Below are 25,093 nucleotides of genomic sequence, written 5' to 3'. Positions count from 1 at the left end.
TTCGAATTCTTTATTTGTACGAGTCTTTTGACGGACACAATAGATATTACAGGAATGTTATACAAAATAAATAAAATAATATATAGGATAATGAATGTGAAAATAAAATGATAATCTGATGATCATAAACTAATAAATACATTAGATGTATAAAATGTATAGTATGAACGATGAAGTATGACAAAATATAAAATAACATGAAATTTCATTAAGAAAGAATTATATAAAAATATAGATTTTATAGATTTAAGAAATATAAATAGTAATGAGCGAGATAAATGATAAGATATTATATAAAATAATATAAACTTATTCATATACTAAAATGAATAGGCAAAATAATACAGCACTAAAATCATAAATACTTAAAACAATAATTATATACAATATTTACAAAATATACATCATAAATTTATATAATACAAAAAAAATGTAGGTATTAAAATTATAAATAAATTAAAATACAAAATGAAATATCAATAATATAAATTACAAAATATTATGTATATGAGATTTAGGACTTATAGAAAAGGACTAGGACTAGATCACAAAGATATAGCGACAAGTATAGTAAATTATTTGTTTATAACAAAATACACAAATACGGATACCGTATAGGGTTTGAAAAGAATATACTAATATAGTATAACAAGTGGGGTCATACAAATTCAGAACATTTTTATGGAAAACAACAACAACATATTAATCGTTCATTACCGCCCCTTACAAAGGGGCTTCGATTAATAAATATTCAATAAATAATCTTAAAACTATCAAATAAATAACTCATAACGCGCGATTTATATTCGAGTTTTCGTTCGTATACCTAAGAAAATAAATAAGACCTATAGGTGCTCCTTGTGAGACCCTTATTTGTCTTAATCTGATTTGATATGGCCTGAATAGGCTAAGTTTTGTGCCTCATCGATTGATCTTCCCCAACCGTGACCGCTGCTAGCGTAGTGTTCTTCGTGGTGTGGATGAGCCACAACTTCATAGCTTGTTTCGTGGTGTTTGCTGGCTAGAAGCTTCTTCAAAGCGATGATACCAGCAACGAGGAGGGAAATCTTAGCTAAGAGGACGGCTTTGGCGGCAGCAAAGGCGATGATACCAAGGAACAGAGGAATGAGGGCCATGATCTTGAGCTTAGCGATAGCTAAGAGGGGAATGAGTTGTTTCAGCTTCTTCTTTTTGCCACGAGCTGGAAACAAAATAATTATCATTATTAGCGATGAGTGTGTTTTTATAGTAATAACGTTTTTGTTTTATTATTCAAAGGACTATGGGCTTTAAGGTATAAAAACTACGAGTATGTTTAGGCCGTATATATTATATGAAATGTAGTGAGTGAGACAGTGGATAGTTTGAATGGATAGAATAAGGACTTTAGCTTACGATAGGACATTATTGAGGGAATCGTTATATTTTCCAATTGTGGGAATCGAACCCACGATACAGTAGTCAGGGTCACTAACCACAGCGCCACTCCTAATGATTCCATTCAGAAAATAAAGCTGTTATGTTTCGCATTAGCCTCAGCTTTTTCATTGAACAGTTAGTTTTTTTCCAACAGTAAAAAATAATGATTGTCTCTGTAGCTATCTATGACTATCAGATGCTAATTATAACACCAAAACTGCTACTCAAAATTTCTGCTGATTAAAAATATTTCATTGCCCAACCTAACCCAATTTGTTATATTTCAAATCTGAAACTTGGTTTCAGTTTCATAGTTAACGCATTACGCAACTATTTTGCACTAAAATTTTGTGTAAAATCTCATATTATCCACCATAAAACAAAAGAATTAAATTGTATTAGAGTAATTATTTAAATAGTGTGTGTCCTTAATGACTTTTCTTAAAACGTGAAAGAATTTATATTATGTAAAAGAATTCACATTATTTGCAAACTTTCAATTGAAAGTGATTCCGTTAACCTACATTTTATTACAAATTCCTAAAGATACCAGTTTTTTTTCGCCCAAATTGTATGTGTAATCCACTTGACCAAAGGTTTACTAACCTACTCTATCTACTTTAATCTATGCAGTTTCATCGTGTAGATTCCATTCCCGTAGGAAAACGTGGACAAAATGTAGCTTATTTTACTCACTGATAGTGTATATTTCCATTGGTGAATGAATTTTTAAGCGATGATTAAGCCATGAAAATGTTACCATCATTTTGTTTTAAACTTTTGCAGTAAAATATTAATACTTAGCTTAGGTATACAAATTTAGGTTTTGCAAAATAATGTTTATTTTTATAAAGATCAAATCTGAAATTATCTGATCTGATGATCTGTTTTTTTTTTAATTTACTTTAGATATTATCAAAAACTCCAATATTTTTTTTTTCATTATCGTTATCAACCGATGGACGTCTGAAGATAGGTCTCTCGACAGGTCTTGCAAACAACACGGCTATTGTTTTTATCTATCCACTATATGTCCGTCTCCTAGTTCTAAATTTTCCTCTATCAATTTTCAGCCAAATCGGTCAAATCGTTCTTGAATTATAAAGAGTTTAACTAACAAGATTTTTTTTGTACATAGATTAAAAGGTTCTCCTCTATGCGGGTTGATCATAGCAGGGCTATTCTATGTCACTACGTATTTGATTAGAAACTTTACGATATCATTTTGATTGCCGATACCGATAAGTCATATCAACAATTTAGTTGCACAAAGTATAACACCGTCCATGGAAGTGGCAGATCAACTTTCTTTAAAAGAAGACAGTCTGGGAGTGGCCTGCTATGGGCCGATTTCTCGATGACTCGCAGGGAAACCTGTTCTCTCTTGAAAGCTCGAAAGGACTTTGAACGGAAGCGTCTAATGACCGTAGGAGGAATGTACCACTTTCATGGCCTAGTGTAGAATCGTAATAACATGTCGACCACGTAGGGGGCACGTGGTTGGTGTATTGATTGTACGAAAACGGAATATCGTATTTGCGTTATGAATGAACGATGCGAACGTATAAAGGATTTTAATCGAACATATTATTATGCTGACGGTTTGTGGTCTAGATTCTTTTGTAACGTTATTTTGTTGTTGGAATTTTTCATATAGGTCAACGTTTAGGTCCTCATATGAATTATCAACTATGGAAAACGGGATAGTAACAATAGATTGAGAGGTTGTGAAATAGTGGCTTTGGGAAATAGCAGGTTTCAAAGGTTTAAAACCTCAACTCTACTCAATTGTCCAAATGAAATGTGTATTTTTTTCTTACGTTTTATTCTGAGTGATATGAGAAATCGTATTCGCAGACATACTTAGTTTTATGGTAACTCTTCGCAAGAATATATATAAAAAATAAGTTAATCTTTAAAAAAACAATTTAGACATACTTATTTACTTCTATGAAATCAAAACAAAGCTAGCTGCGAACTTCAAGGGTAAGTAAATAATATTTTAGAATAGTAAATATATTTTTCATTCCATTTCCACGAAACTAAGTGTGAGTATCGTGAGGGTAGGTATAACCTTACGACATTTTTTTCGTTCTTTTTAAATTTCTCATGTCATACCGAATACAATACGCTTTACACTCGGACAATTTGACAGTTATCCTCTAAAGCCATCATGGGACTTGCAAACCATTACAAGTTTTCACATAATGGCTATTACTTCTAACATTTCTACTTCCATTACTTTTAGTTCCTCATAGAAATCTACAAGTACGGAAAATTTTGGGACAGTAACAATAGCAGGGAACTTCGCTATAAAACATTACCAGTTACTATTAGGTTATGTAAGCTATTACACTATTCGTGCGAGCCTAATTTGGCTCTCATAATCTTTAATCGCTACGAGTTTTAGTTGATAGTAATTGAAGCCGACGGTGTTAACATTTCATGGTTTTAACAACACATAGTTAATAATAAACGTTAATTAATAATGAACTATGACTATTTCAATAACAAAAAAAAAGTTTTATTATTTCTTCAAATTAAATAGTTGTCAAATCTAATAAATTTTACTTTTAAATAGTACCTACTGATGAATATTTATGAAATGAGAACGATTTGACAAAAAACACGATGGATTTGACATGTAAAAAGACAGAGCTTTCTAGAGTAGCATAGTAGCATTATTTATAACATTAATGAATTATTAAAATATGGGTAGTATGAATATAATTATAATTTCTAATAAACACATATGACATTCACCGTTAAAGTGAAATGGGAATTTTAGGTGCGTACCTCATGAATGGACTTTTAATGTTGTACGTAGTTTCGCTACTTTGTTCAAATACATTAACTCTATGTACTTCTCCAATAGATCTCTAATCTATACTAATATTATAAAGAGGTGACAAAAGATTCGAGCTCAGCAGTGAGCCGAATATGGGTTGACCATGATGATGATTATGATTGTTTGAGAGTTTGTAGGGTTAATTTATGATCTATTTGTTTATGGCATTTTTTATCACCATATTTTAACTTCAATGGAAACTATGCGAGGCGTCTACTATTATAAAAAAAATAATACACACTTGTTAAAGTGTGACTGAAACTGAGTTGTTCTTTAGGTCTATTTAACTGACATCAAAATTCCGTTCTGTATTTATATATCATGTATGTACATTAACTCATACGGTTCAAATACAGATACATTTATGTTCATTCACGTTTTGTATGGCTACGGTTTTGAAGATGTGGATGGTTAGATTTTATTAAGTTTTTTTTATCTTTTTATGTATAACGTAACTATAAGAAAAAAAAAATCTCAATCGAATTGAGTAGAGCATAGCTTGAGTTTAGTTAACAATTTCTCAGAACTGCTCATTTAGAAATAGCTAGATTTCTTAATTTTTTTTTTTATTGTATAAGAAACTGAAAAACTATTAATAATTACTACTAAATAATTTGAAAGGAATCATTATTTTCTTCATATTATTTAAAAGAATTAACGTAACAACTGTGTAATATAAAACTAAATTTTAAACCATCACATAAAACTATAATAAAGAACATCTTTATGCTATCCATTATTATAATTTTTAATGTAGTGCTGTTATAAATACAAAGGAAAAGTACCCAGCTTTCAAGAGCACTTATCTATGAAAAAAATTGTGGAACTTGCTTCCAATGTTAATTCCGGTTAACGGTTGTTAATTAAAACTATTGAAATAATTATATTATAAACAAATCTATAAGGTATAGTATAAGTTATCTCCTATTCACAAAAAGAAAGAAAATTTCCGATTCATTAAAACTGAATGAACCATTGCCAATGAATTATGAGACGTTCGACTGATCTAAATAATGAATTAGGGTTCCGTGGTTATATTTTGAAGACATATGTAAAGTAAAATTGAATTAAATGCTTTTATTTAAATAAGAAACACTTTAGACACGTCATATTTGTAAGTTTGTTTGGAAAACATATTTTAATAAGAAGATATGCAAATTGATTAAAATTTGATAAACAAAAAGATGTATGAATCTTTACCTACTCATTCTTCATAGAACCAAATATTATCATATCAATAAAAATAATCTACCATTTATTTGTATGTTTTTCGACATGCACACTTGTTCACATTCTGAATAAGGCTTTATTTCAATGTATTAATGTAAGTACATGTATTAAGTTCAATGATTTTAATAAATCTAATTTTTATATCTTGTTCAATTTCATCGTGACTTATACGGTGAAATTTTAAATGGGAGCGTTAACTTGGAAGTGAAACATTTTATCATGATTTTTTTTAATCGTAAAATACAGGGATGTCATTTGATGAACTTGTCCTTTGGGTGGTAATTTAATGTTTCAAAAGTGTTTGTAATAGGCCTACATGATGTACATAAATTTCATTTTGAAATACCCATGAAACCTCACTTTTTAGTATATTAGAGCAATCTTCAAGCACAGCATTTTTAAAGGTGGCCCGTGATTAGTTTTTTGAGTGATATTTCAAAAACAACAATTAAATCTTATCCATGTTAGTGTCATTAAGTATTGGAAATAATCTTTAGTGTGGTGACTTTTAAGCTTTGCACTAAAATGCTTACTGATGTTTTATTGGTAATAAAAAGCATGACTGTGAAATATAAAGTTATATTAATCATAGGTAATCAAATAATTAAATATAATCGTATGACGTAGAAGATTTGTTAAAATAATCTAAACGAAATAATGTATCTTCAAAACAGATCGCACTTAACCAAACCGCAGTAAAAGGTTTGCTCTATTTTGTTTAACATTGAAAACGTAAAACTTAAATTACCAAATCATCAGCTCTTTTATTTAGTTTCACCTGACCTACTTCCAATTTATTCGCTTCTTTTATTGCTTTCTTTTGCTTTTTATTTCATAACGAGCTTACGTAAACTTGAGATCACGCTTAAAAACGAAAGTTCTTTTGGTCCGATCTTTCAATTAATATTTACCTTTTCTTAACCAAATAATTATAGTTGAATTGGAAAGAAATATATCTTAATTATTTTATTGCTTAAATATTTAGCTTTACTAGCTATATTTATTTATTAGTTTATCAAAATAATGTCTATCTATTTTATTTGCGTTCGTACAATTTATATTATGCTTGGTTTGGTTATTTATTGAATTAAAATTTACGATTCTGTTACAAATTCATTTGATTTCATTTGTTATGTACTTTTGTAAATTTTATAAAGCTTTAACAAAGAAAATTGAAAATGCTCTAGTTTCAGTAACTTGATTTTGTTACTCTTAATAATTTATTTGTCCTTTTTTTTAATTTATAACAATGCTATACCTACAAAGTATAATACACAATTAAAAAAAAATAAACCCTCCCGCTGCGGGACTTAAGTGCCCATAACCTAACATAAGAGTAACTCGATTATTCTTACTTAATTTAGCTATATTCAATATTATCTTGTTAACCTAGCTATTGATCATAAAAGTATAAAAATACGTACCTTCTTCAAGAGATCGCTTCATCCCCTCAACGGCTGATGAAGGCATGCGGAACTGGATCACATGGTTCTCCAGGAAATCGGTAGTGGAATCCACGATCCTAGTCTCAATTTGCGCCTCCCTGGCCTTCGGGTCTTCAGCCAAAGGCTCGTATGACCTCGCGGACCTCGGTGATCCAGTGCCCAATAATGTGACACCTTCGGCCAAATTCATTTCACGAGCTGATGATAAGCTTTCCACATATTTCATCGCTTTTTCCTGAAATTAAACATATGAATATAGTAAAATCCAATGGAATAATTATTATTTTAGGTAGATAATAAACAATTAATATTAATTGAATTGAATCAGATCAAGTCAATTTAGATAATCAACTTTATAAATAACTGGTATGCATTAATAATAAAAAAACGATATTATTGGAAAACTAAAATATGTTTCTCACAAAATTAAAAATTACATTAAATTGGAGAACTATGACAATTGAATTACTAGTGTCACGAAAAATTAAGTTCATATAAAAATAGATTAGGTTCAAATCACGCAACGATTAAATTATTGATATCAGACAAATTCTTGATCAAAGTTTGATTATCATCCAGATATATGATCTTATTTAGGAATGATATACAGTCTTATTTAGAGACGAAGGGACATCACGATTCACTTAATTCACTTTTAATCACACACACCTTCAAACACAAGGACACATCTGCGTCGACGCACTCTTTGACGACGAGCATAACGTTGTTGACCAGGCCGGGGTCATTGGCCTCCTTATCCAGGGCTGGCATAGCCCTCGCCCCGGCTATGAGAAATAGGACAAACGCGTACAGCCTCATCTTGATTTACCACCCCTACGGAAAGCTAACACAAAGTGTGGGCCCCGATGAATAAGCGGTGTATTTTAAGCCAGTTACCCCACTACTGGCGGTCGCAAGAAAAGTGAACTTAAAGCCGGACGATTAAACTGGTACGAGCGAAATTGTTTTATGTTAATACGGGCACTTGACGTATTTAATTGCACTTGATTCCGGTGTCCGATTCAGTATTCTATCGTTTTTACGGATCAGTTGGCTCGCCGACGTCGCGTAGAGTTGAGTGCCATTCATAATTGTGTACATGAATGATCAAACTCTATCGGGATGACGAATAATTAAAATTATTCTAGTTTCATAAATTAAAAATATTTTTAAATACGTTTGGCACTTGCGTTATTTAAGGAATATTATTTACTTTTATTAACCATTGTTTTATATTTAAATATTATTTTAACAGTAAAATATTAACGCAAAGTTAAAATAATGCATCTATGTTGAATGTATTATTATGAAGTTGCAATTTTTTAAAGTTGCACGTATTATTAGGAGCTTAATTTTTATTTAAAATTAGAATCAATTTTCAATCAATATCTTTGATTTATTTTATTCATATTCAGGCTTTAAAATATATTTTGATCATTGAAATAAAATATTTTTCGGTAAACCGTAAAGTATATAAGTACAGTTCGGTACAACGCAAAGATGACAGTAAAAATGTTGGAGTTGGTACATTAATTAGCTATCTAAATATCTAATATTTAATTTGAACTATATATAATATATTTCGTATCTATGTTCCTTTATAATCATTTATAATATTTATAATATTATATGTATATTATAAATAATTATCTGTATAACTATCTATACATGGTTTCACCCTCGTATCATTCATCATCATCATTGTCAGTCGATGGACGTCCACTGCTGGACATAGGCCTCTTGCATAGACTTCCAAGCACAACGGTCTCGTAGCAGCAGCCCAGCATCCAGCGGCTCCCTGCAATCCGATTTATGTCCTCTGTCCACAGCCACAGTACCACCTGTCTGGGGGGTTGACCAACACTGCGCTTTCCGGCGCGGGCTCGCCATTCAACCACCTTGGTTATCCAATGTCCATCGGTTCTTTGAACGATGTGGGTTGCCACTTCAGCTCAGCAACTCACGGAGCTCAGTGTGCGTCAATTGTCAGTGGCTTAGGTTCGTCTGCGGATCTCCTTATATTTTCTGAATCGATCGCGCAGAAAAACTCCAAGCCTAGCTCGTTTCATCGCCTGCTGAGTGAATTTAAGAGCCTTCGCCCTCGTATATCATGTTCCTATTAAAAAATCCTGATAAAAATCAGTTTAAATGTTGTACGAAATCTTTCTTCGCCCTCTCTGCTAGCAGCTATACTGGCTGAGAAAGAAGCATGGGTGATCCAGCTTCCTCTTGTAAAACTGTCATAAAAAAGATCGAAAATAGGTTAGAGTGAAATAACTTATATGTATGCTGAAATGAGTACTAAACGCGTAGTGAATAGGCACCAGTGAATACTTTTGAGACCCTGGAGCTTTTCAGTGTAATGATTGTCCACCGAAGGGATATAATAGGGGCCCTAACTGGATAAGCGGACCCGGGAAGATGCTAGCAGTAGGATAAGCTGCTGTATGCTGAAATGAGCACTAAAAGCGTAGTGCAATAGATGCACTAAAGAGTATCTTTGAGGTTCTGGGGATAGAATAGGGGCCCTAACTAGATAAGCGACCCCGGGAAGTAGGACGGAAATGAGCACTAAAAGCTTAGATCAATAGATGCATCTTTCAGGTCCTGGGACACCGAAGGACCACATATGCCTTTCAAGGAAGTCGAGTGTCTCTGAAAGAGATTTTGCCCCATAACCAACTAAAAGGCAATTAGGTATCTTATTTGGGTAATAATTTATATTATTTATAATAAAATTCTCCTTTGTTACACTGTATGCAGATTCATTAAACTGTTCTGGGATCTTTTATACCTTTTTTTATTTAACGAATTTGAATACAATTAGTTAAACAGGTTACAGAGAATAAAGATTGAGTCTGAAATAATAAATAGACTACTTTTTATTCAGATATTTCCTAAGAAACGGGAGTATCGCTGCCGAAACCGTAGTACACATCACAATTATATTAAAACTTAATAAACACACAGTACGTAGAATTATGCATAGAATAGAATTAATATAATTTTCTAATATAACTTATACATGCACATAATATCTAAAGAGGCGAGTACGTAGCGAATTTCTAATATTTAACCTTGATACGAAATTTATGCTCAACGTAATATAAATGGAGAGATTTTTCCACACTATAGGAACAATGGACATCTGCATTATATTAATAATCAAATCAGCACTTTCCATCTGTTTAAGACTTATGACAAGGAGCCGGTAGACGCCAGACCTTCGTCATTTAATAAAAGCTGAAAGTTTGTCAGCTCATGCTCTTACCACAAGTAAGCCAATTATGGAGTTTGGACCGTGCTGGCTTTGGGAGATAGCAGGTTTTAAGGATCCAGACCCTCAACCGTCTAAGAATAAAGTGTAATTTTTTCATGTTTTCCTCGACATTATAATTATGAAAAATTATGTTCCCAGTCGCCAGTCACTTAGCTTCGTGGCAACTCTATGAAAAAGACTATTTAATTTGAAACTTTAAGAGTCTCTATCGAAGGGTTGCCATGAAGCCAAAACAATCCCTTGACTACAATCTCACCTGATGGTAAGTGATGATGCAGTCTAAAATGAAAGCGGGATAATTTGTTAGGAGGAGGATGAAAATCCACACCCCTTTCGGTTTCTACGCGGCATCGTACCGGAACGCTAAATCGCTTAGCGGTTCGTTTTTGCCGGTAGGGTGGTAACTAGTCAAGGCCGAAGCCTCCCACCAGCCAGACCTGGATAAATCAAGAAAATCTCAATCTGCCCAGCCGGGGATCGAACCCAGGACCTCCGTTTTGTTAATCCACCGCGAATACCACTGCGCCACAGATGCTGTCAAAATGACGATGATGGCTTTTTAAAATGACGAAGGTCGGGGGTTGACGGGCTCCCTATTTATTACTGTGCACTACACTGAATTTACGTTTTTAGGGTTCCGTATTGTATAGTATCATAAATGTACTTGTATATAAATAAAATTAAAGTGTCTATGATTTCATAACAAGAGTTTATAAGTGCATATTTTTCTTGAAAAAAAAAAACAAATATATTTTTTTAATAATTTAAAGTCTAATCTTTGTAAAGGCTAAACCAATTAAATAGTTATAAAGCGACATAGGATACCTTCCGAGGTTATATGTCGCTTTATAACTATTTATATATATTTATATAGTAAGGATACCGGATGGTATCCTTACCATCTGATATCCCTACTGGTATAAATATACCTTACTGGATATAGGAGTTGGTTAACCCCACTACCCAGCCAAGTTTCAAGTTCTGTCTTAGGATAGTATAGAAAAGGTATATATTTCTGCCTTTTTCAAATAACTACAAAAAAGTTAAAAGGTGAAGCGTTGTTTAACGGTACGGTGCGCAAATTACCCGTTTATTTGCATTAAAAACAAAGCAGAAGATTTATATAGCGCCATTATTCACAGTCAATTATACCTATTAGACAAGCGGCTAATTTAGTAATTATTTATACTCGTAGGTATATAAAATAGGAAATTAACTGACCATCAGTTTACGAAAGTAATAGATCTATATTACGAAAGTAATCTATACTAATATCATAAAGCTGAAGAGCTTGTTTGTTTGATTGAACGCGCTAATCTCAGGAACTACTGATCCGTTTTTAAAAATTCTCTCAGTGTTAGATAGCTTATATTATATAGGCTATATATTATTCCCGTATTCCTGCGGAAACGGAAGCCACGCGGGTAAAACCGAGCCGCGTCAGCTAGCATCATACATATGACGACCTCCGTGGCGCAGTGGTATGCGCGGTGGATTTACAAGACGGAGGTCTTGGGTTCGATTCCCGGCTGGACCGATTGAGGTTTTCTTAATTGGTACAGGTATGGCTGGTGGGAGGATTCGGCTGCGGCTAGTTACCACCCTACCGATAAAGACGTATCGCCAAGCGATTCAGCCTTCGGGTACAATGTTGTGTAGAAACCGAACAGGGTGTAGATTTTCATCCTCCTACTAACAAGTCAGTCCGGTTCCATCTTAGATTGCATTATCACTCACTATCAGGTGATATTGTAGTCGAGGGCTAACTTGTAAAAATAAAAAAAGTAATAGATGTAGATATAACAAGCGTGAAGTTTTTGGATATTTTCTTTAAGTAACTATGCTATTATTAAAAAAAAAACTATTCAGAATTATCATTATATACTCGTCAAATAGTTTCTAGAACTTGAACCGATCTAGCATCAACATATACGCTTTGTATATCACAAGAAGACCACTAAAAGATACCTTAGTTAATATATTTTCTCATATTTTTGCAAATATATTGCCCGTCTAAACATTCGCCATTCAAACAAATTATATTACTAACTAATTCATTCATTATCAACCCATATTCGGCTCACTGCTGAGCTCGGGTCTCCTCTCAGAATGAGAGAGGTTAGGCCAATTGTCCACCACGCTGGCCCAATGCGGATTGGCAGACTTCACACACGCAGAGAATTAAGAAATTTTCTGGTATGCAGGTTTCATCACGATGTTTTCCTTCACCGTATTTTTACTACCTAATATACTCGTATAACTAATTGAATAGAAATAACTAATATGTATAATCAAATACTCAAGGTTAAGGAAGCTCTGTTCAGTAACTGTGAATATATTTATGATTTATAAGTAACAAATTTTTCTATTGTGCGTAGAGTAGACCTATTATGTCAGATTATTTCCTAGAAAATAATCAACGCTTTCTTTTACATAAAGGAACTCATAAACGGGCTATATATTGCATCTTGCTGTAAGTATATTAAACTCAGCAAGATATGTGATCGTCTTGTTATTGATGTCTTAAAGGAGACCGACACTTTTGCGTACATTTCTCGGTACAGAATACAAATTTATGCAGTAAGCAATCCGTTACAATGTACAAATTAGTGTCATTTATTAAATATTAATAACATCTGCTTTCAGCTGGTTTAATTTTAGTTTCATTGACAGTTGCATAATCAAAATATTGGCATGTCTACATTAGAGACCGCTTAATTAAACAAATATATAAGTGATTTTAATTTATTTTAAAATAAAGCATATTTTGTCTTTTTGTGTGCTGGGTCTAAAACTCAATTCAGATTCAGAAGGAAAAATTGAGACAGATGTTAATTTCAATCTAGAATTGCGACTATAAATTGCTGGAAATCTAGCCCGTTTAAAAAATCGTACAAAGAATAAAAGAACTTGACCACTACGACTTTCGTGATGTAACCTCGTTATTTTTAACGGCCTCAATATTATGCGAGTCATTGTTTCGTTTTTTAGTAAGTGAGGTATACATGTCTATTATAGCCGGAATTTCTAGGTCACACTTTTTTGGTTGAGTCCTGCGATAGTCCAGTGGATATGACCTCTGCCTCCGATTCCGGAGGGTGTGGGTTCGAATCCGGTCCGGGGCATGCACCTCCAACTTTTCAGTTGTGTGCATTTTAAGAAATTAAATATCACGTGTCTCAATCGGTGAAGGAAAACATCGTGAGGAAACCTGCATACCAGAGAATTATCTTAATTCTCTGCGTGTGTGAAGTCTGCCAATCCGCATTGGGCCAGCGTGGTGGACTATTGGCCTAACCTCTCTCATTCTGAGAGGAGACTCGAGCACAGCAGTGAGCCGAATATGGGTTGATGACGACTTTTTTGGTTAGTAAGTGCAAGTTCTCATTACATTCAGATGCATACAATATAGAGTCTCTTCTCAGAATGAATAAGACTATTGCTATTAGTCCACCAGTCAAAGAGGTTAGGCTAGCCCAATGCGGATTGACAGGCTTCACACACAAAGAAAATTTAGGAAATGCTCAGGTATGCAAGTTTCCTAGCGATGTCTTTCCTTCTCCATTTAGTAGCCTTATAAAAACTTAGCAGTAAACATTTTTTTTTTTTAAGTTTCATTTTAAATTTTAATAATGATAAACAATTAAAAAAGTTATTAAATGTATGGACTTGCTAAATGCATCGGGATGTTTAAAGTCACAATCAAAATATTTTTTTTTGTCTTTTGCTACAGCAGAGTTCAATAATCATTTGTACTCATAATAATGACCTCAGACCACAGACTCCTTAAAAAGTTAAAATAATTTTAATGGTCTACATTTGATATAACTCTCTGCTGTAGTGAAAAAAGCTCGTTTAATGCTAAAAATACTTTGATTGTGGTTATACAAGCCGGTGCATTTTTCTATACTAATACTATAACGAGGAAAAATTTGATTGATTGTTTGTTTGCATTGAAACGACTCTGATACCATTTGACCGATTAGAAAAAATCGTCCACCAATGGAACGCCAAAACATCACCGAGTAACAGACTACTTTCAAAATCAAAATTCATTTATTTATTGGAAGCTTATACTATAATAGTAGGCGTCCACTGATTTTCATCTAAGTATCGGACGCATCGCTTCAAACGGATTTTATTTAGTAAACAAGCACATTCGAAACGTCAATTTTGGCTATTTGTAAAGACTCTACCACCTGCTCGCTTCAGGCATTTTATTCCCGTATTGAAAAGGAAAACGGGAATAAAATGCCTGAATGGAATGGGAACTACGCGAGTGAAACCGCATGGGGTCAGCTAGTCTCTAAATAAAGGTTCTACCGCATCGCTTATGACCGTGAGTTGTGGAATCCAGCGTCTATTGAAGCCTGTAATTACCCATTAACTACATAACATCGGAACTTTCTCCCTAAGATCAAAGACCTTACGGATTGTACTAGGATGGATCTCTTGACCTGTTTTTATCTTTGTACGATCGGTCGAAATATTGCGCAACTTTATCGATCACTTTAAAAGTGATACTTTTTGATTTCCGATTACATTAATACAATGTATTAATTTCATGTCTTTGAATGAAAATAATACTTTGTATGAAAAATCACTTGATAACTACTACTGTACCTCGGGGAATCACTATCTGATGAGCTATCTACGCTTCGAGTTGAATTTTGATGCTAATAAGTATCTCATTACACTGATTCGATCAGATCGAATCAGACAGACAGACAGACAGACAAAAATTTTACTGATTGCACTTTTGGCATCAGTATTGATCACTAATCATCCCCTGATAGTTATTTTGAAAATTGAAAATATATTGCATGTACAGAATTGACCTTGATTGATTAAGTATAGATATACTTATAATAAATCTGTAGTAACTTGTAAATAATCTTATTTACAAGTTAAGCTTTCCATCCTATTTCGATTTCTACACGACATCGTACCGGTACGCTAAATCCCTTAGGATGGGAAGGGGATGAAATGCTACATTTGTAAATATTGGTAATGTGTACTACCAGAAAAGTACTTGGAATAATGTAAAATCTGATAATATCTGATACATGGATTCTTTTAATTGTGTATAATATTTTACAATTAAGAGACGTGATAGCCCAGTGGATATGACATCTACCTCCAATTCCGGAGGGTGTGGGTTCAAATCCGGTCCGGGGCATGCAACAATTGCAACTTTTCAGTTGTGTGCATTTTAAGAAATTATAATATATATAAAATATAAAATATCACGTGTCTCAAATGGTGAAGGAAAACATCGTGAGAAAACCTGCACGCCAGAGAATTTCTTAATTCTCTGCGTGTGTGAAGTCTGTCAAACCGCATTAGGCCAGCGTGGTGGACTATTGGCCTAATACTTCTCATTCTAAGAGGAGACTCGAGCTCAGCAGTGAGCCGTATATGGGTTGATAACGAAACGACGAATTTTACAATTAAAATAAAACAAACACTTTATAAACCAACAGTTTAATTGATAACATCTTGAATAAGTTAAATAAATTAGTGAAATGACTGAATATTAACATTTATTAATAGAAATAAATATTAAATTATATTTCATAATATTATTATATATTTTTTTATTTACATAACATTGGCTGAGCTTTTATTATTATTTAATATATTGAAATAAATACATATTAAATAAATATTTATATAATTAAATACATGAGATCTATAATTATAATATGATAGATATACAATTATGTAACAATATATTATGTGTTTTTTAATAAATATATATTTAGTATAATAATACTTTTTATTGTAATAAATATTGATAAACTAAATAAATGCGATATATTATTTACATGTATATAAAAATATCAATCATATAATATTATTACACATATCTATCATAAATAATATTGTTGTATACTTTCATGTAAATATATAAAACTACTATAAATAAATACTAATAAGTATTTATATATTTATGCCCATAACGTATGTACATTTTTTTAAACTAGCAACACTTTAAGAACACTAATTAATTTTAAAGCAAATTCCAAAGACTCGCGCTTTAAATAAATATTATTTACATAAATATTTACATATTATATGTCTACAAACAAAAATGTATATATTTCTTACGAATATATAAAAAGTATTGGAGTATTGAGGTACCTCTAAAATAGAAAAATAAATCCCGTTTTCTCCATTTGCAAAATCAATGTCCGTGGATTGCCATGTCATACATTTATAAACTATGTTCTCATAAATATATAAATAATATTTTCCAAATTACGTCGTATTGTACTTACCACACTATGGTTTTTCACTAGATGTTATTTTTTTAAACAATAATTTAAACATTTTAACGTACCACTTATAATCTGTAAAATTTTAAATGATACCATAACCAAGTCTCATTTTTCCCATCGAGAATAAAATTGTCCCTCTCGCTCTCTCACTATGAGTGTAACGAGGTGAGAACTATATAATTATTCTATCAGTCTGTTGATCGAGTTCTTTTTATGTAATGATTGTAAAAAAAGAACTTTTCACGTTGGCGGGTCTGTGTACTATAAATTACCTATATATGTGTTTAATAAATTACAAATTCTAACATTTCGTTAAATTATTTATTATTTGGTGGGTCGATTTCCTTTATTGGGTGTAAGCGTTGTATGCTAGGTCGTGAGCGTTTTCTAAGGACCTGAAAAAAAAAATATATTTTTAGGAAGATTATGAAAGAAAAATACTTTTATATCTACTTTATATCGCTTATTCAAGTAATAAATTAATTTCATCTAATTTTTACAAAGCAATTGCTGCCGATGAGAGCCGTGATAGCTCAGTGGAAATGATCTTGCCTTCGGTTCGAAGGGTGTAGGTTCAAAATCAATCCGGGGCATGCACCTCCAACTTTTCAGTTATGTGCATTTTAAGAAATTAAATATCACGTGTCTCAAACCGTAAAGGAAAAACATCGTGAAGAAACTGCATACCTGAGAATTTTCTCAATTTTCTATGAAGTCTGCCAATGCATTGGGCCAGCGTGGTGGACAATTGACCTAACCCCTCTCATTCTGAGAGGAGAGAGGATGCTCAACAGTGAGCCGATAATGGGTTGCTAATGATGAACACTGATGTCAGTGGTAAGCATATGTGTTAACCACGAGGTCCTCGATTCAATTCCTAGGTCAGGCTTTGAGATTGCTAGCTTTTTTTTCTTCGGTCGATTCCGCACCGGAAAACGCAGTGTTAGTCGACCCCCCACCGACGATATCAAGCGGGTTGCAGGGAGCCGCTGGATGCTGGCGGCTCGAGACCGTTGTGCTTGGAGATCCATGCAAGAGGCCCATGCCCAGCAGTGGACGTCTATCGACTGATAAGACAAGGTAAGGGTAATGACTTGTAAGCCAGTAATTTGGCTATACCATTAAGATTTCAAGATTGCAACGCTGCATAGAAATATACCAAAGCATGACGATGATACTTTCCTCAAACATCTATACGCTAAGCTCTACCGCCACTATAAACTGAAAAGTCCGTACCTGCTCCACCCTGCACCTCCGTGTCCTGCCGAGACCACAACCTCGTGAGCTTCTCCAGTTCCGTTCGAAGACAACAGTTTCTTCAGGCCAATGATACCAGCCAGAACCAGGGCCAGTTTGGACACGATCAGAGCCTTGCCAGCTAGCAGGGCCAGGGCTCCGAAGGCCAGGGGCACCATCATACCTCCGATCAGAAGGGGTATAGCGAGGAGGGGGGCCAACTTCTTCCTCCTACCGCGGTCTTCCGCGAACGCGCGTTGTAGATCTGAACCGGTCGGGAATTTGACCTGGAATGAATAAAAAAATCAATTATTAGTTAAGAATGCCAAAAAAAAAAAAAGATTATACAGTAAAACCCGCTCAAGACGATCACGCTTAAAACGATTTCTCGCATTACGCATTACGCATTACGATTCATCGCAATACGTCATTTTACGCCAGTCCCTACAATTTGAGCCATGTTTTCATACATTTCCTAACGCTTAATACGATTCGTCATCCCGTTTACTACGCCTATATGTCACACGCGTGTAATTCCAAATGCGACAAATAAATTACAACAGAAAGATCAGGACATCCTAAAGGTCCTTAAACAAGGTTGCAAGATAAGACTAATACATGATATCTTAAAGAACTGAAAGACCCTGACAGCAAATGACCCTTGACATGATGCGTTTCTAAACTGAAAATTTTGAAGTCGCACTGCGAAAGTGAAATTTAATTGAAAATTTCGTAATTGCTAATGCATCAAAATCTTTTTGTAATACCAGAATAAGCGATTACTTTATGTAGCATAATTAGGTTTGGTCTTTACACCAAATACACTAATTTTTATTACTATTTATGTGTACATTAGTCGTTATATTTTTCACTATCCCCCACCCATATCCCGTATAAGACACGTTTTTAGTTGGGTCCCGGCGAAATCGTATTAAACGGGTTCTACTGTATTCCCATACGAACTTTTTCATATTAGATTGGCTATAACGTTGCAATCATATTCATATAATTAAGTAGTGATTAAAAGATTTATCACAAATAGTTATGCTTTTAAAATCGTGTCAAAAAATTCCAATTTAAATTACTACTGTAAAATTATTTTAAATTTGACGTAAGATAGAAAGTTATTTTAATATTTAATTAGTAGCTCCGTAATAATTATTTGTTTTTAAACAGTTACGTTATGAAAATCAAAAACCCGTTAATAATAATTAGATAATACGTGTTTTAGCAGGTTAAATTAAATTAGGACGTTGAATTAGATTAGAATTCTACTATTATCATTTATATACTAAAGTCTAGTAAAAAACTGATTTTACAGTGCGTTAAAAATGCACCTACTAATCTATACTAATATTATAAAGCTGAAAAGTTTGTTTGTTTGTTTGCTTGCTTGGACGCGCTAATCTCTGAAACTATTGGTCCAATTTGAAAAATTATTTCAGTGTTAGATAGCCCATTTATCGAGGAAGGCTATAGGCTATATATCATTCCCGTATTCCTACGGGAACAGGAACCAGGCGGGTAAAACCGCGCGGCCTCAGCAAGTTATTAATAGATATTCTCTCAAGATTGAGGGTCGTTATGCCATAAAATAGTCTTAATAAAGTTTTTAAATACTAACCTACTTACACATTAAATTAATTTATTTAAATGCTGATTAATTCTATTAATAATTAAGTAAGTCACGAATGTTATGATGTAGTTATTTTATCTAAAGTTAAATGTCCTTTTTGCCTAATATATGCAATACATGATAATCGGAAGACAAGAATCATTATTAATGATTTACATTTTATATGTATTCAGTCGATGGCTACTAAAAAATAATTAATGTCTAAATTAACAATCAATTATCGCCTAATTAATTCAATAATTACGTAAGTCACGTTATCGATTTTAAACGATTGTAAGCTTTTCTAAAATGGCATGTCCATCGACGCGGAATCATGAATGAGAATCCATAAATCACTAATTAGTGAAAGAAACCGCAAGAAAACTTAATAGAGTGTAACAGAAAAAAGGCAAAAATGAATTAATTGCGTGCAATTATACATGATCGTGAAAGCGGTTACGGTGCGTCGCTGTGCGGTATGCGAGGTGCTAATGAGTATTTTCTATTTCTCCGTTTTCGATTAACGGAAACTCGGGGGCAAATAAACTCAACCCTGAGCGCAACTGGACAGATGTGACTTGCAACTGTGAGAATGATGAGATTATGTGCGTTCAAACAAAATTACTAATATCTTTGTTATTTGTGCGTTTCTGTTTATAGTTCAAATATTTAAAAAGTCACATTTAATGTAAGGAAGCTAAAACTGTATGAATTTTCATCTAATTACGATAAAAGATTTAAAAAAAAATTTGAAGCTTTATAATCTTATTTATTTTTCAAATATCCAGACAATCTTTGCTTTTTATATATAAATTAGTCGACATTTACCTTATTTACCCGAATGTATCATAAAAATTAATATATTCAAACCTAGTCATGATCCCCAATCAATTCAAAGAGACTAGTAGAAAACGAGGATACAAGAAAAATGCATGTGAACGATCGAAATGCGTATGTTTTTATGGATGTGTGGAGTGACAAGAATGGATAAAATAAGTAGTGTGTAGTAGAGGAAGTATAAAAGAGGCGCCAGTGACAGAAAAATTAAAGACACAAGAGGAGTGGATAGCCAAAGAAGAGATGGATGGAGTGAGTGAAAGAGGACATGTATGGTGAGTACGGGCCGATAGGGCTTAAAGGTTGATTCAGATCTAACACCCTCATAATCGTGATTGGAATTCAAATAACTACCACAGGATAATAAGACTCCCTTCACACTAGCGTGGATATACAACGCTACAGAAGAGAGAAATCCTCGTGTGTAAGAGTTCTAATCAACTATTGACCTAGACATAGTTAGCGATGAACTCTCAAGCCTGCATTAGCGAATCTATGAATGAAAGGTACTTCAAATTGATTTTCCAAACACGTTTATACAATGATTTATTGTCAATTTGACTTAACGTCCAATTAAAAACATGCTTTAACACTCGTAACATCGGGAAGGAAACGGTATGAATGCTAATGTCAGTAAAGACATGTAGATGCCGTATCTGGTAATCTGACATTAACCTTGTGGTTATGGTGTCAGTGTTTTATTATGTCAATGTATGCAACCATTAATAAGTCATTGTGGTCTAAGAGCCGGCATAAAGAATATATACTCTCATCTGTTATTTATATGGGATATATATGATAGAAACTACTCACATTGACTTTTAAATAGACAACCTATTTGCAATGTTAAATTGTGGCCAAACACATTTTTCTTACAAAACCTAGAAAACCATGAACTAGATCATATGCAACTTAATACAGTTAAATTAAGCATACAAAAAGCTTTCATTTGACATATTAGACGAGTAAATAACTGATGAGGGTATTTGTTTAACATATATAATTATCTAACTGTTTATATCTGGCAACCCCACAGTTGCATAGTGAAAGCAGGCAACCTTTACGTTATGAATTTTATTGTGTATTTTTTACTTTTGTAACTTGTGTACAATTCTTATTAATTAAGCAAAGAGGGAGGTAAATTATTTTTAATAATTTAACACTGGGTGCAATTTTACTAGTGAATATTTCAATGTGAATATTTTCTGTCATTTATATCATTTACTAGCTTACGCCGCGCGGTTTCACCCACGTGGTGGTCGTTCTCGTAGGAATATTATATAGCCTATAACTTTCTTCGATAAATGGGCTATCTTACTGTACTGTACAATAATTTTTCAAGAACTTTTGTTGAGATTCGGATTCGAAAGTTCCTGAGATTAGCGCGTTCAATCAAACAAACAAACAATCAAACAAACTCTTAACAAACAAAGCTTTATATATTAGCATGGATTTCCTTACTCTAAATAAATAACAGATGAGATTATATATTCTTTATGCCGGATCTTGTACTATTGCTTTTTAAGCGTCGAGTACGTTGATCCCATTTGTTTTAATTAGATATAGTTATTATAAGCTATTGTCTTTCTAATGACTAGCATTCTTGGATGTCATTGGATCAGTCTGTCACGTATGTGTCAAGTCCGAGAGCAACACCCAATAATTTGAAGTCACATAATTAGTATCCTTTGGAACGGGACAGTAGCTTTCGATTCCTAGACGGAAAGAGTAAATTGTTCATCAAAATTAAAAAAAAAATCTAAATTCATTAGTTAAAAAGCACTTTAAAAACATGTTTGTCTTTATTCATTTACAACTTTTCTTTTATTTATCTTTTATTTTCGTAAGACTCAAAAGATGAGCCACTACAAACAACGTTTTCTATCGTGTTTATCATCATTTTACGTAAAATTGCATCAGTGGTTGTATTGAATAGCGTTATTTTTAATTAAAACCCATAATTAACGTAATTTCGTTGAAATTATCGTGTTAGGTCGATCAGCCCTACAACTACACTAGCCCAGGAATATCTACCAGTACCTAGCTACATCGTCGCATTCTGATATGAAACGACCTGACCGCGCGAACATTATGATCGCATTTTAAAGATATATTTTGACATAAACAATATGATATAAATACATATTTGTCATGTGCTTACCAAGACCTTTCTTTTGATACCAAACAAGTTATAATTATCTCAGTATTTTTTTCGAGGTTAGAATTTGATAGTCATAAATCATATATAGTCATAGAGCCATAGATATATCACTCGGGCTATTATTACGCATCTTTTTATACTTTATTCATTAAAATCGGTTCAATAGTTTAGGCGCTACGGTGGAACATACATACAACCATACACAGGCTTCCAAAATCATTAGCCTTCCACTTGTCTTCGACGTAGTCGGGTTAAAATTATCTAACACTACACAAATTATAATGGATTCTAAGCGTAAGTAAGTGTGTAAGTGTGAAAGATACCAACTAAAAATACCAACTAAAAGTAAGTTATAAGAAACACAGTGTAACCAATGAGCAGAACTAAAATTATGAGATTGTAATCACAAATTCAACTCAAAAAGTATTAATTTTATTCGATTGTGATAGTTATAGTAGAACAGAATAGAATAATAGTATTTATCCATGTCCTATTACGATTATGGGAGTTCGTTGATAACACTCCCACGATATGCGGGCGACGGCCGGAAAGACTGCGTGGGTGTGAAATCGTGCACAGAGAAGTAACGTGCATCAGACGAGGGTTTTTCGTTCATCGCTACACGCCCCCCGTCCCCCCCGCGCATCATCGGGAGTGTTACGAAGTTGCCAAGCTATACCTCAGAATATAGAATTTAATAATCTGAGAAGAAGAAGAAGAAGAATAACTATACAAAACAAAAAGGAAGGTAATGTTGTCACAATAAATAAACATTCTTTCTTAATTCTCTGTAACCATACATTGTAGTGCAATAAAACACCAACATGAATACAGTGAGATGAAAACGTGTGTTTTAGAAATCTTGTCATTAGTTGTCACGCCAGATATAGATAGAAATAGTAATTAAACCAGTAGAGAAACCAAGAACAAGTTCACGCCAAATATGGTGAATGAAGTCCACAATTCGCAGAATTGACCAATGCATTCAAATCTCTAGTCTTGAATTGTTCTCTGCAGAAGTGCTATAGACGTGACAGTCTTTTAATTCGATGGAGCCGGCTGCACGCTCCAAAAAGCATGACGTCATGCGTCGTTCCTTCGCTCTAGGGCTGCCAACTATTTTTACAAAAAATATGAAGATTTTTAAACAGTATTTTAAAAAACCAACATTTTCTTTTGAAAAATGCATCCTTTCCATCAGTATTTTCTTATGACGCTGTCACGTTCAACTGTCAGTAAACCGACTTTACTGACAACAGATTTTTTTTATAAAACACTATTGGACGCTTGCAACTTCATCGTAGTGGAAATCCTATTAGAACAATAATTCCTGATACGAATTGCGCACGCAACAAAAGCTTTCTAAAGGAAAAATTGTTTTCAGTTTTTGTCACATTTTTTTCATTCATGATTCGCTACTATTTAGTTCGTAGTGTGATTTTATAAAGGCCAAAAACTTTACAATTTAAACATATAGTTCTTGAGATTAGCATTTACAATCAAACAAACAAACTCTCTAGCTTTATAATATTCGTATAAAGATAGTATAAAGTTATTGTCTGCTGGAAAATTACAAAGCATTGGATGTATTTCTTAAATGCATCGCTATTAAAAGATCTCATAGACCGTGAATGTACATTGCCATGTATCATTAGCAATCTATCTTGTGTATCTTATAACCTCAAAAGCTTAATAAGTATTATGGATAGTTTCATCACCTTCTTATAAGTATCTGGTAGCTTATTAACAAGTTTTGTGTTTGTCATTTGACATAAATCTCTTGACATAAAGTAAGAAAGTTACTGTTAAATTATTCGAAACTTATCATGAGGTGGTTAAGCTCTAAGAAAATACTCTGTCTTTTCAAATACTTCATTCATAATGTACTTTTACAACAATTCTAATTCGTTTGATTTCAGTATTAGGCTTAAAATAAGTGCATGTTTCAAGCTTATCTAAAACTAAAGTTGTATCTAAATCAAGTTTAACTTTTACAGAATATCTTACTAGCTCCAGTGTTACTAAAGCACTTTTATTGATATTGTTATATTTGTACCATATCTCGTTTATGTTCTTATCTTTATATATATCTTTCTTATGTTCATCTTTAGAACTATAGATATATCTAAAGATAAGAAAATAGAATTGATATAAGACATTAGTCGATCTGCTCCTCTCATTTTTACATTTCTAAAAATAAAACCAAAAGTGATTATGATGACTTTAAAATATCATGACTTCAATTTATTTCATTCCTTAGAATTAGTCATTTTATCGTTCTTATTAATATTATAAAGTTAGTATCAAATTACCTGGATGGTATGAGATTGCATGAATCCAACGATTTTGTCCAAGATAAGGTTGTCCAACGAGCCCTCGTCAAGACCTCTCGGAATCGCTTCTTCAACTTCCACATTTTGGACTGCGTCCTTGTTTTTGGATATCGTCACACCGTTTAGGATGGAGATTTCTTCGCTTCTTGATATCCTGTTTAAGGCTTTGGCTAGTTTGAATTTTAGGCAGTTCGCGATATCGCTGCCACTGCAGTCCTTATATGTTTCGTATGCGATTTTAAGGTCTCCTACGATGGTGTCCTCTGAACTCCTCGCCTCTGCTTTATGGTTTGTGGCTGTTCTGGCGCTTGCGGCCACTGCCAAGGTCAGAACGAGGAGGTAATGTGGTACCATTTTGTCGTCGTTCGCACGTTTGTGGTGGATTGGGCACAGTGCTCTAAACTGGAA

General features: G+C 33.3%; 1 protein-coding gene across 1 annotated transcript; it reads right to left on the bottom strand.

The window, feature by feature from the left end:
• LOC112055077 (uncharacterized) lies at positions 1-25,093 on the bottom strand. Its single transcript, XM_052888885.1, has 6 exons — positions 24,665-25,093; positions 17,740-18,026; positions 16,853-16,898; positions 7,612-7,761; positions 6,922-7,177; positions 1-1,201 (listed from the first exon to the last, which is right to left on the bottom strand). Exons 1-6 carry the CDS (start codon positions 25,037-25,039, stop codon positions 879-881), a joined length of 1,437 nt encoding a protein of 478 aa, XP_052744845.1. The 5' UTR covers positions 25,040-25,093; the 3' UTR covers positions 1-878.

This window comes from Bicyclus anynana, chromosome 24, assembly GCF_947172395.1.
Source record: "Bicyclus anynana chromosome 24, ilBicAnyn1.1, whole genome shotgun sequence".
Classification (NCBI taxonomy): Eukaryota; Metazoa; Arthropoda; class Insecta; order Lepidoptera; family Nymphalidae; genus Bicyclus; species Bicyclus anynana.
The sequence above is the reverse complement of the archived record's forward strand: the minus strand, read 5'-3'. Positions and strand labels throughout refer to the sequence as shown.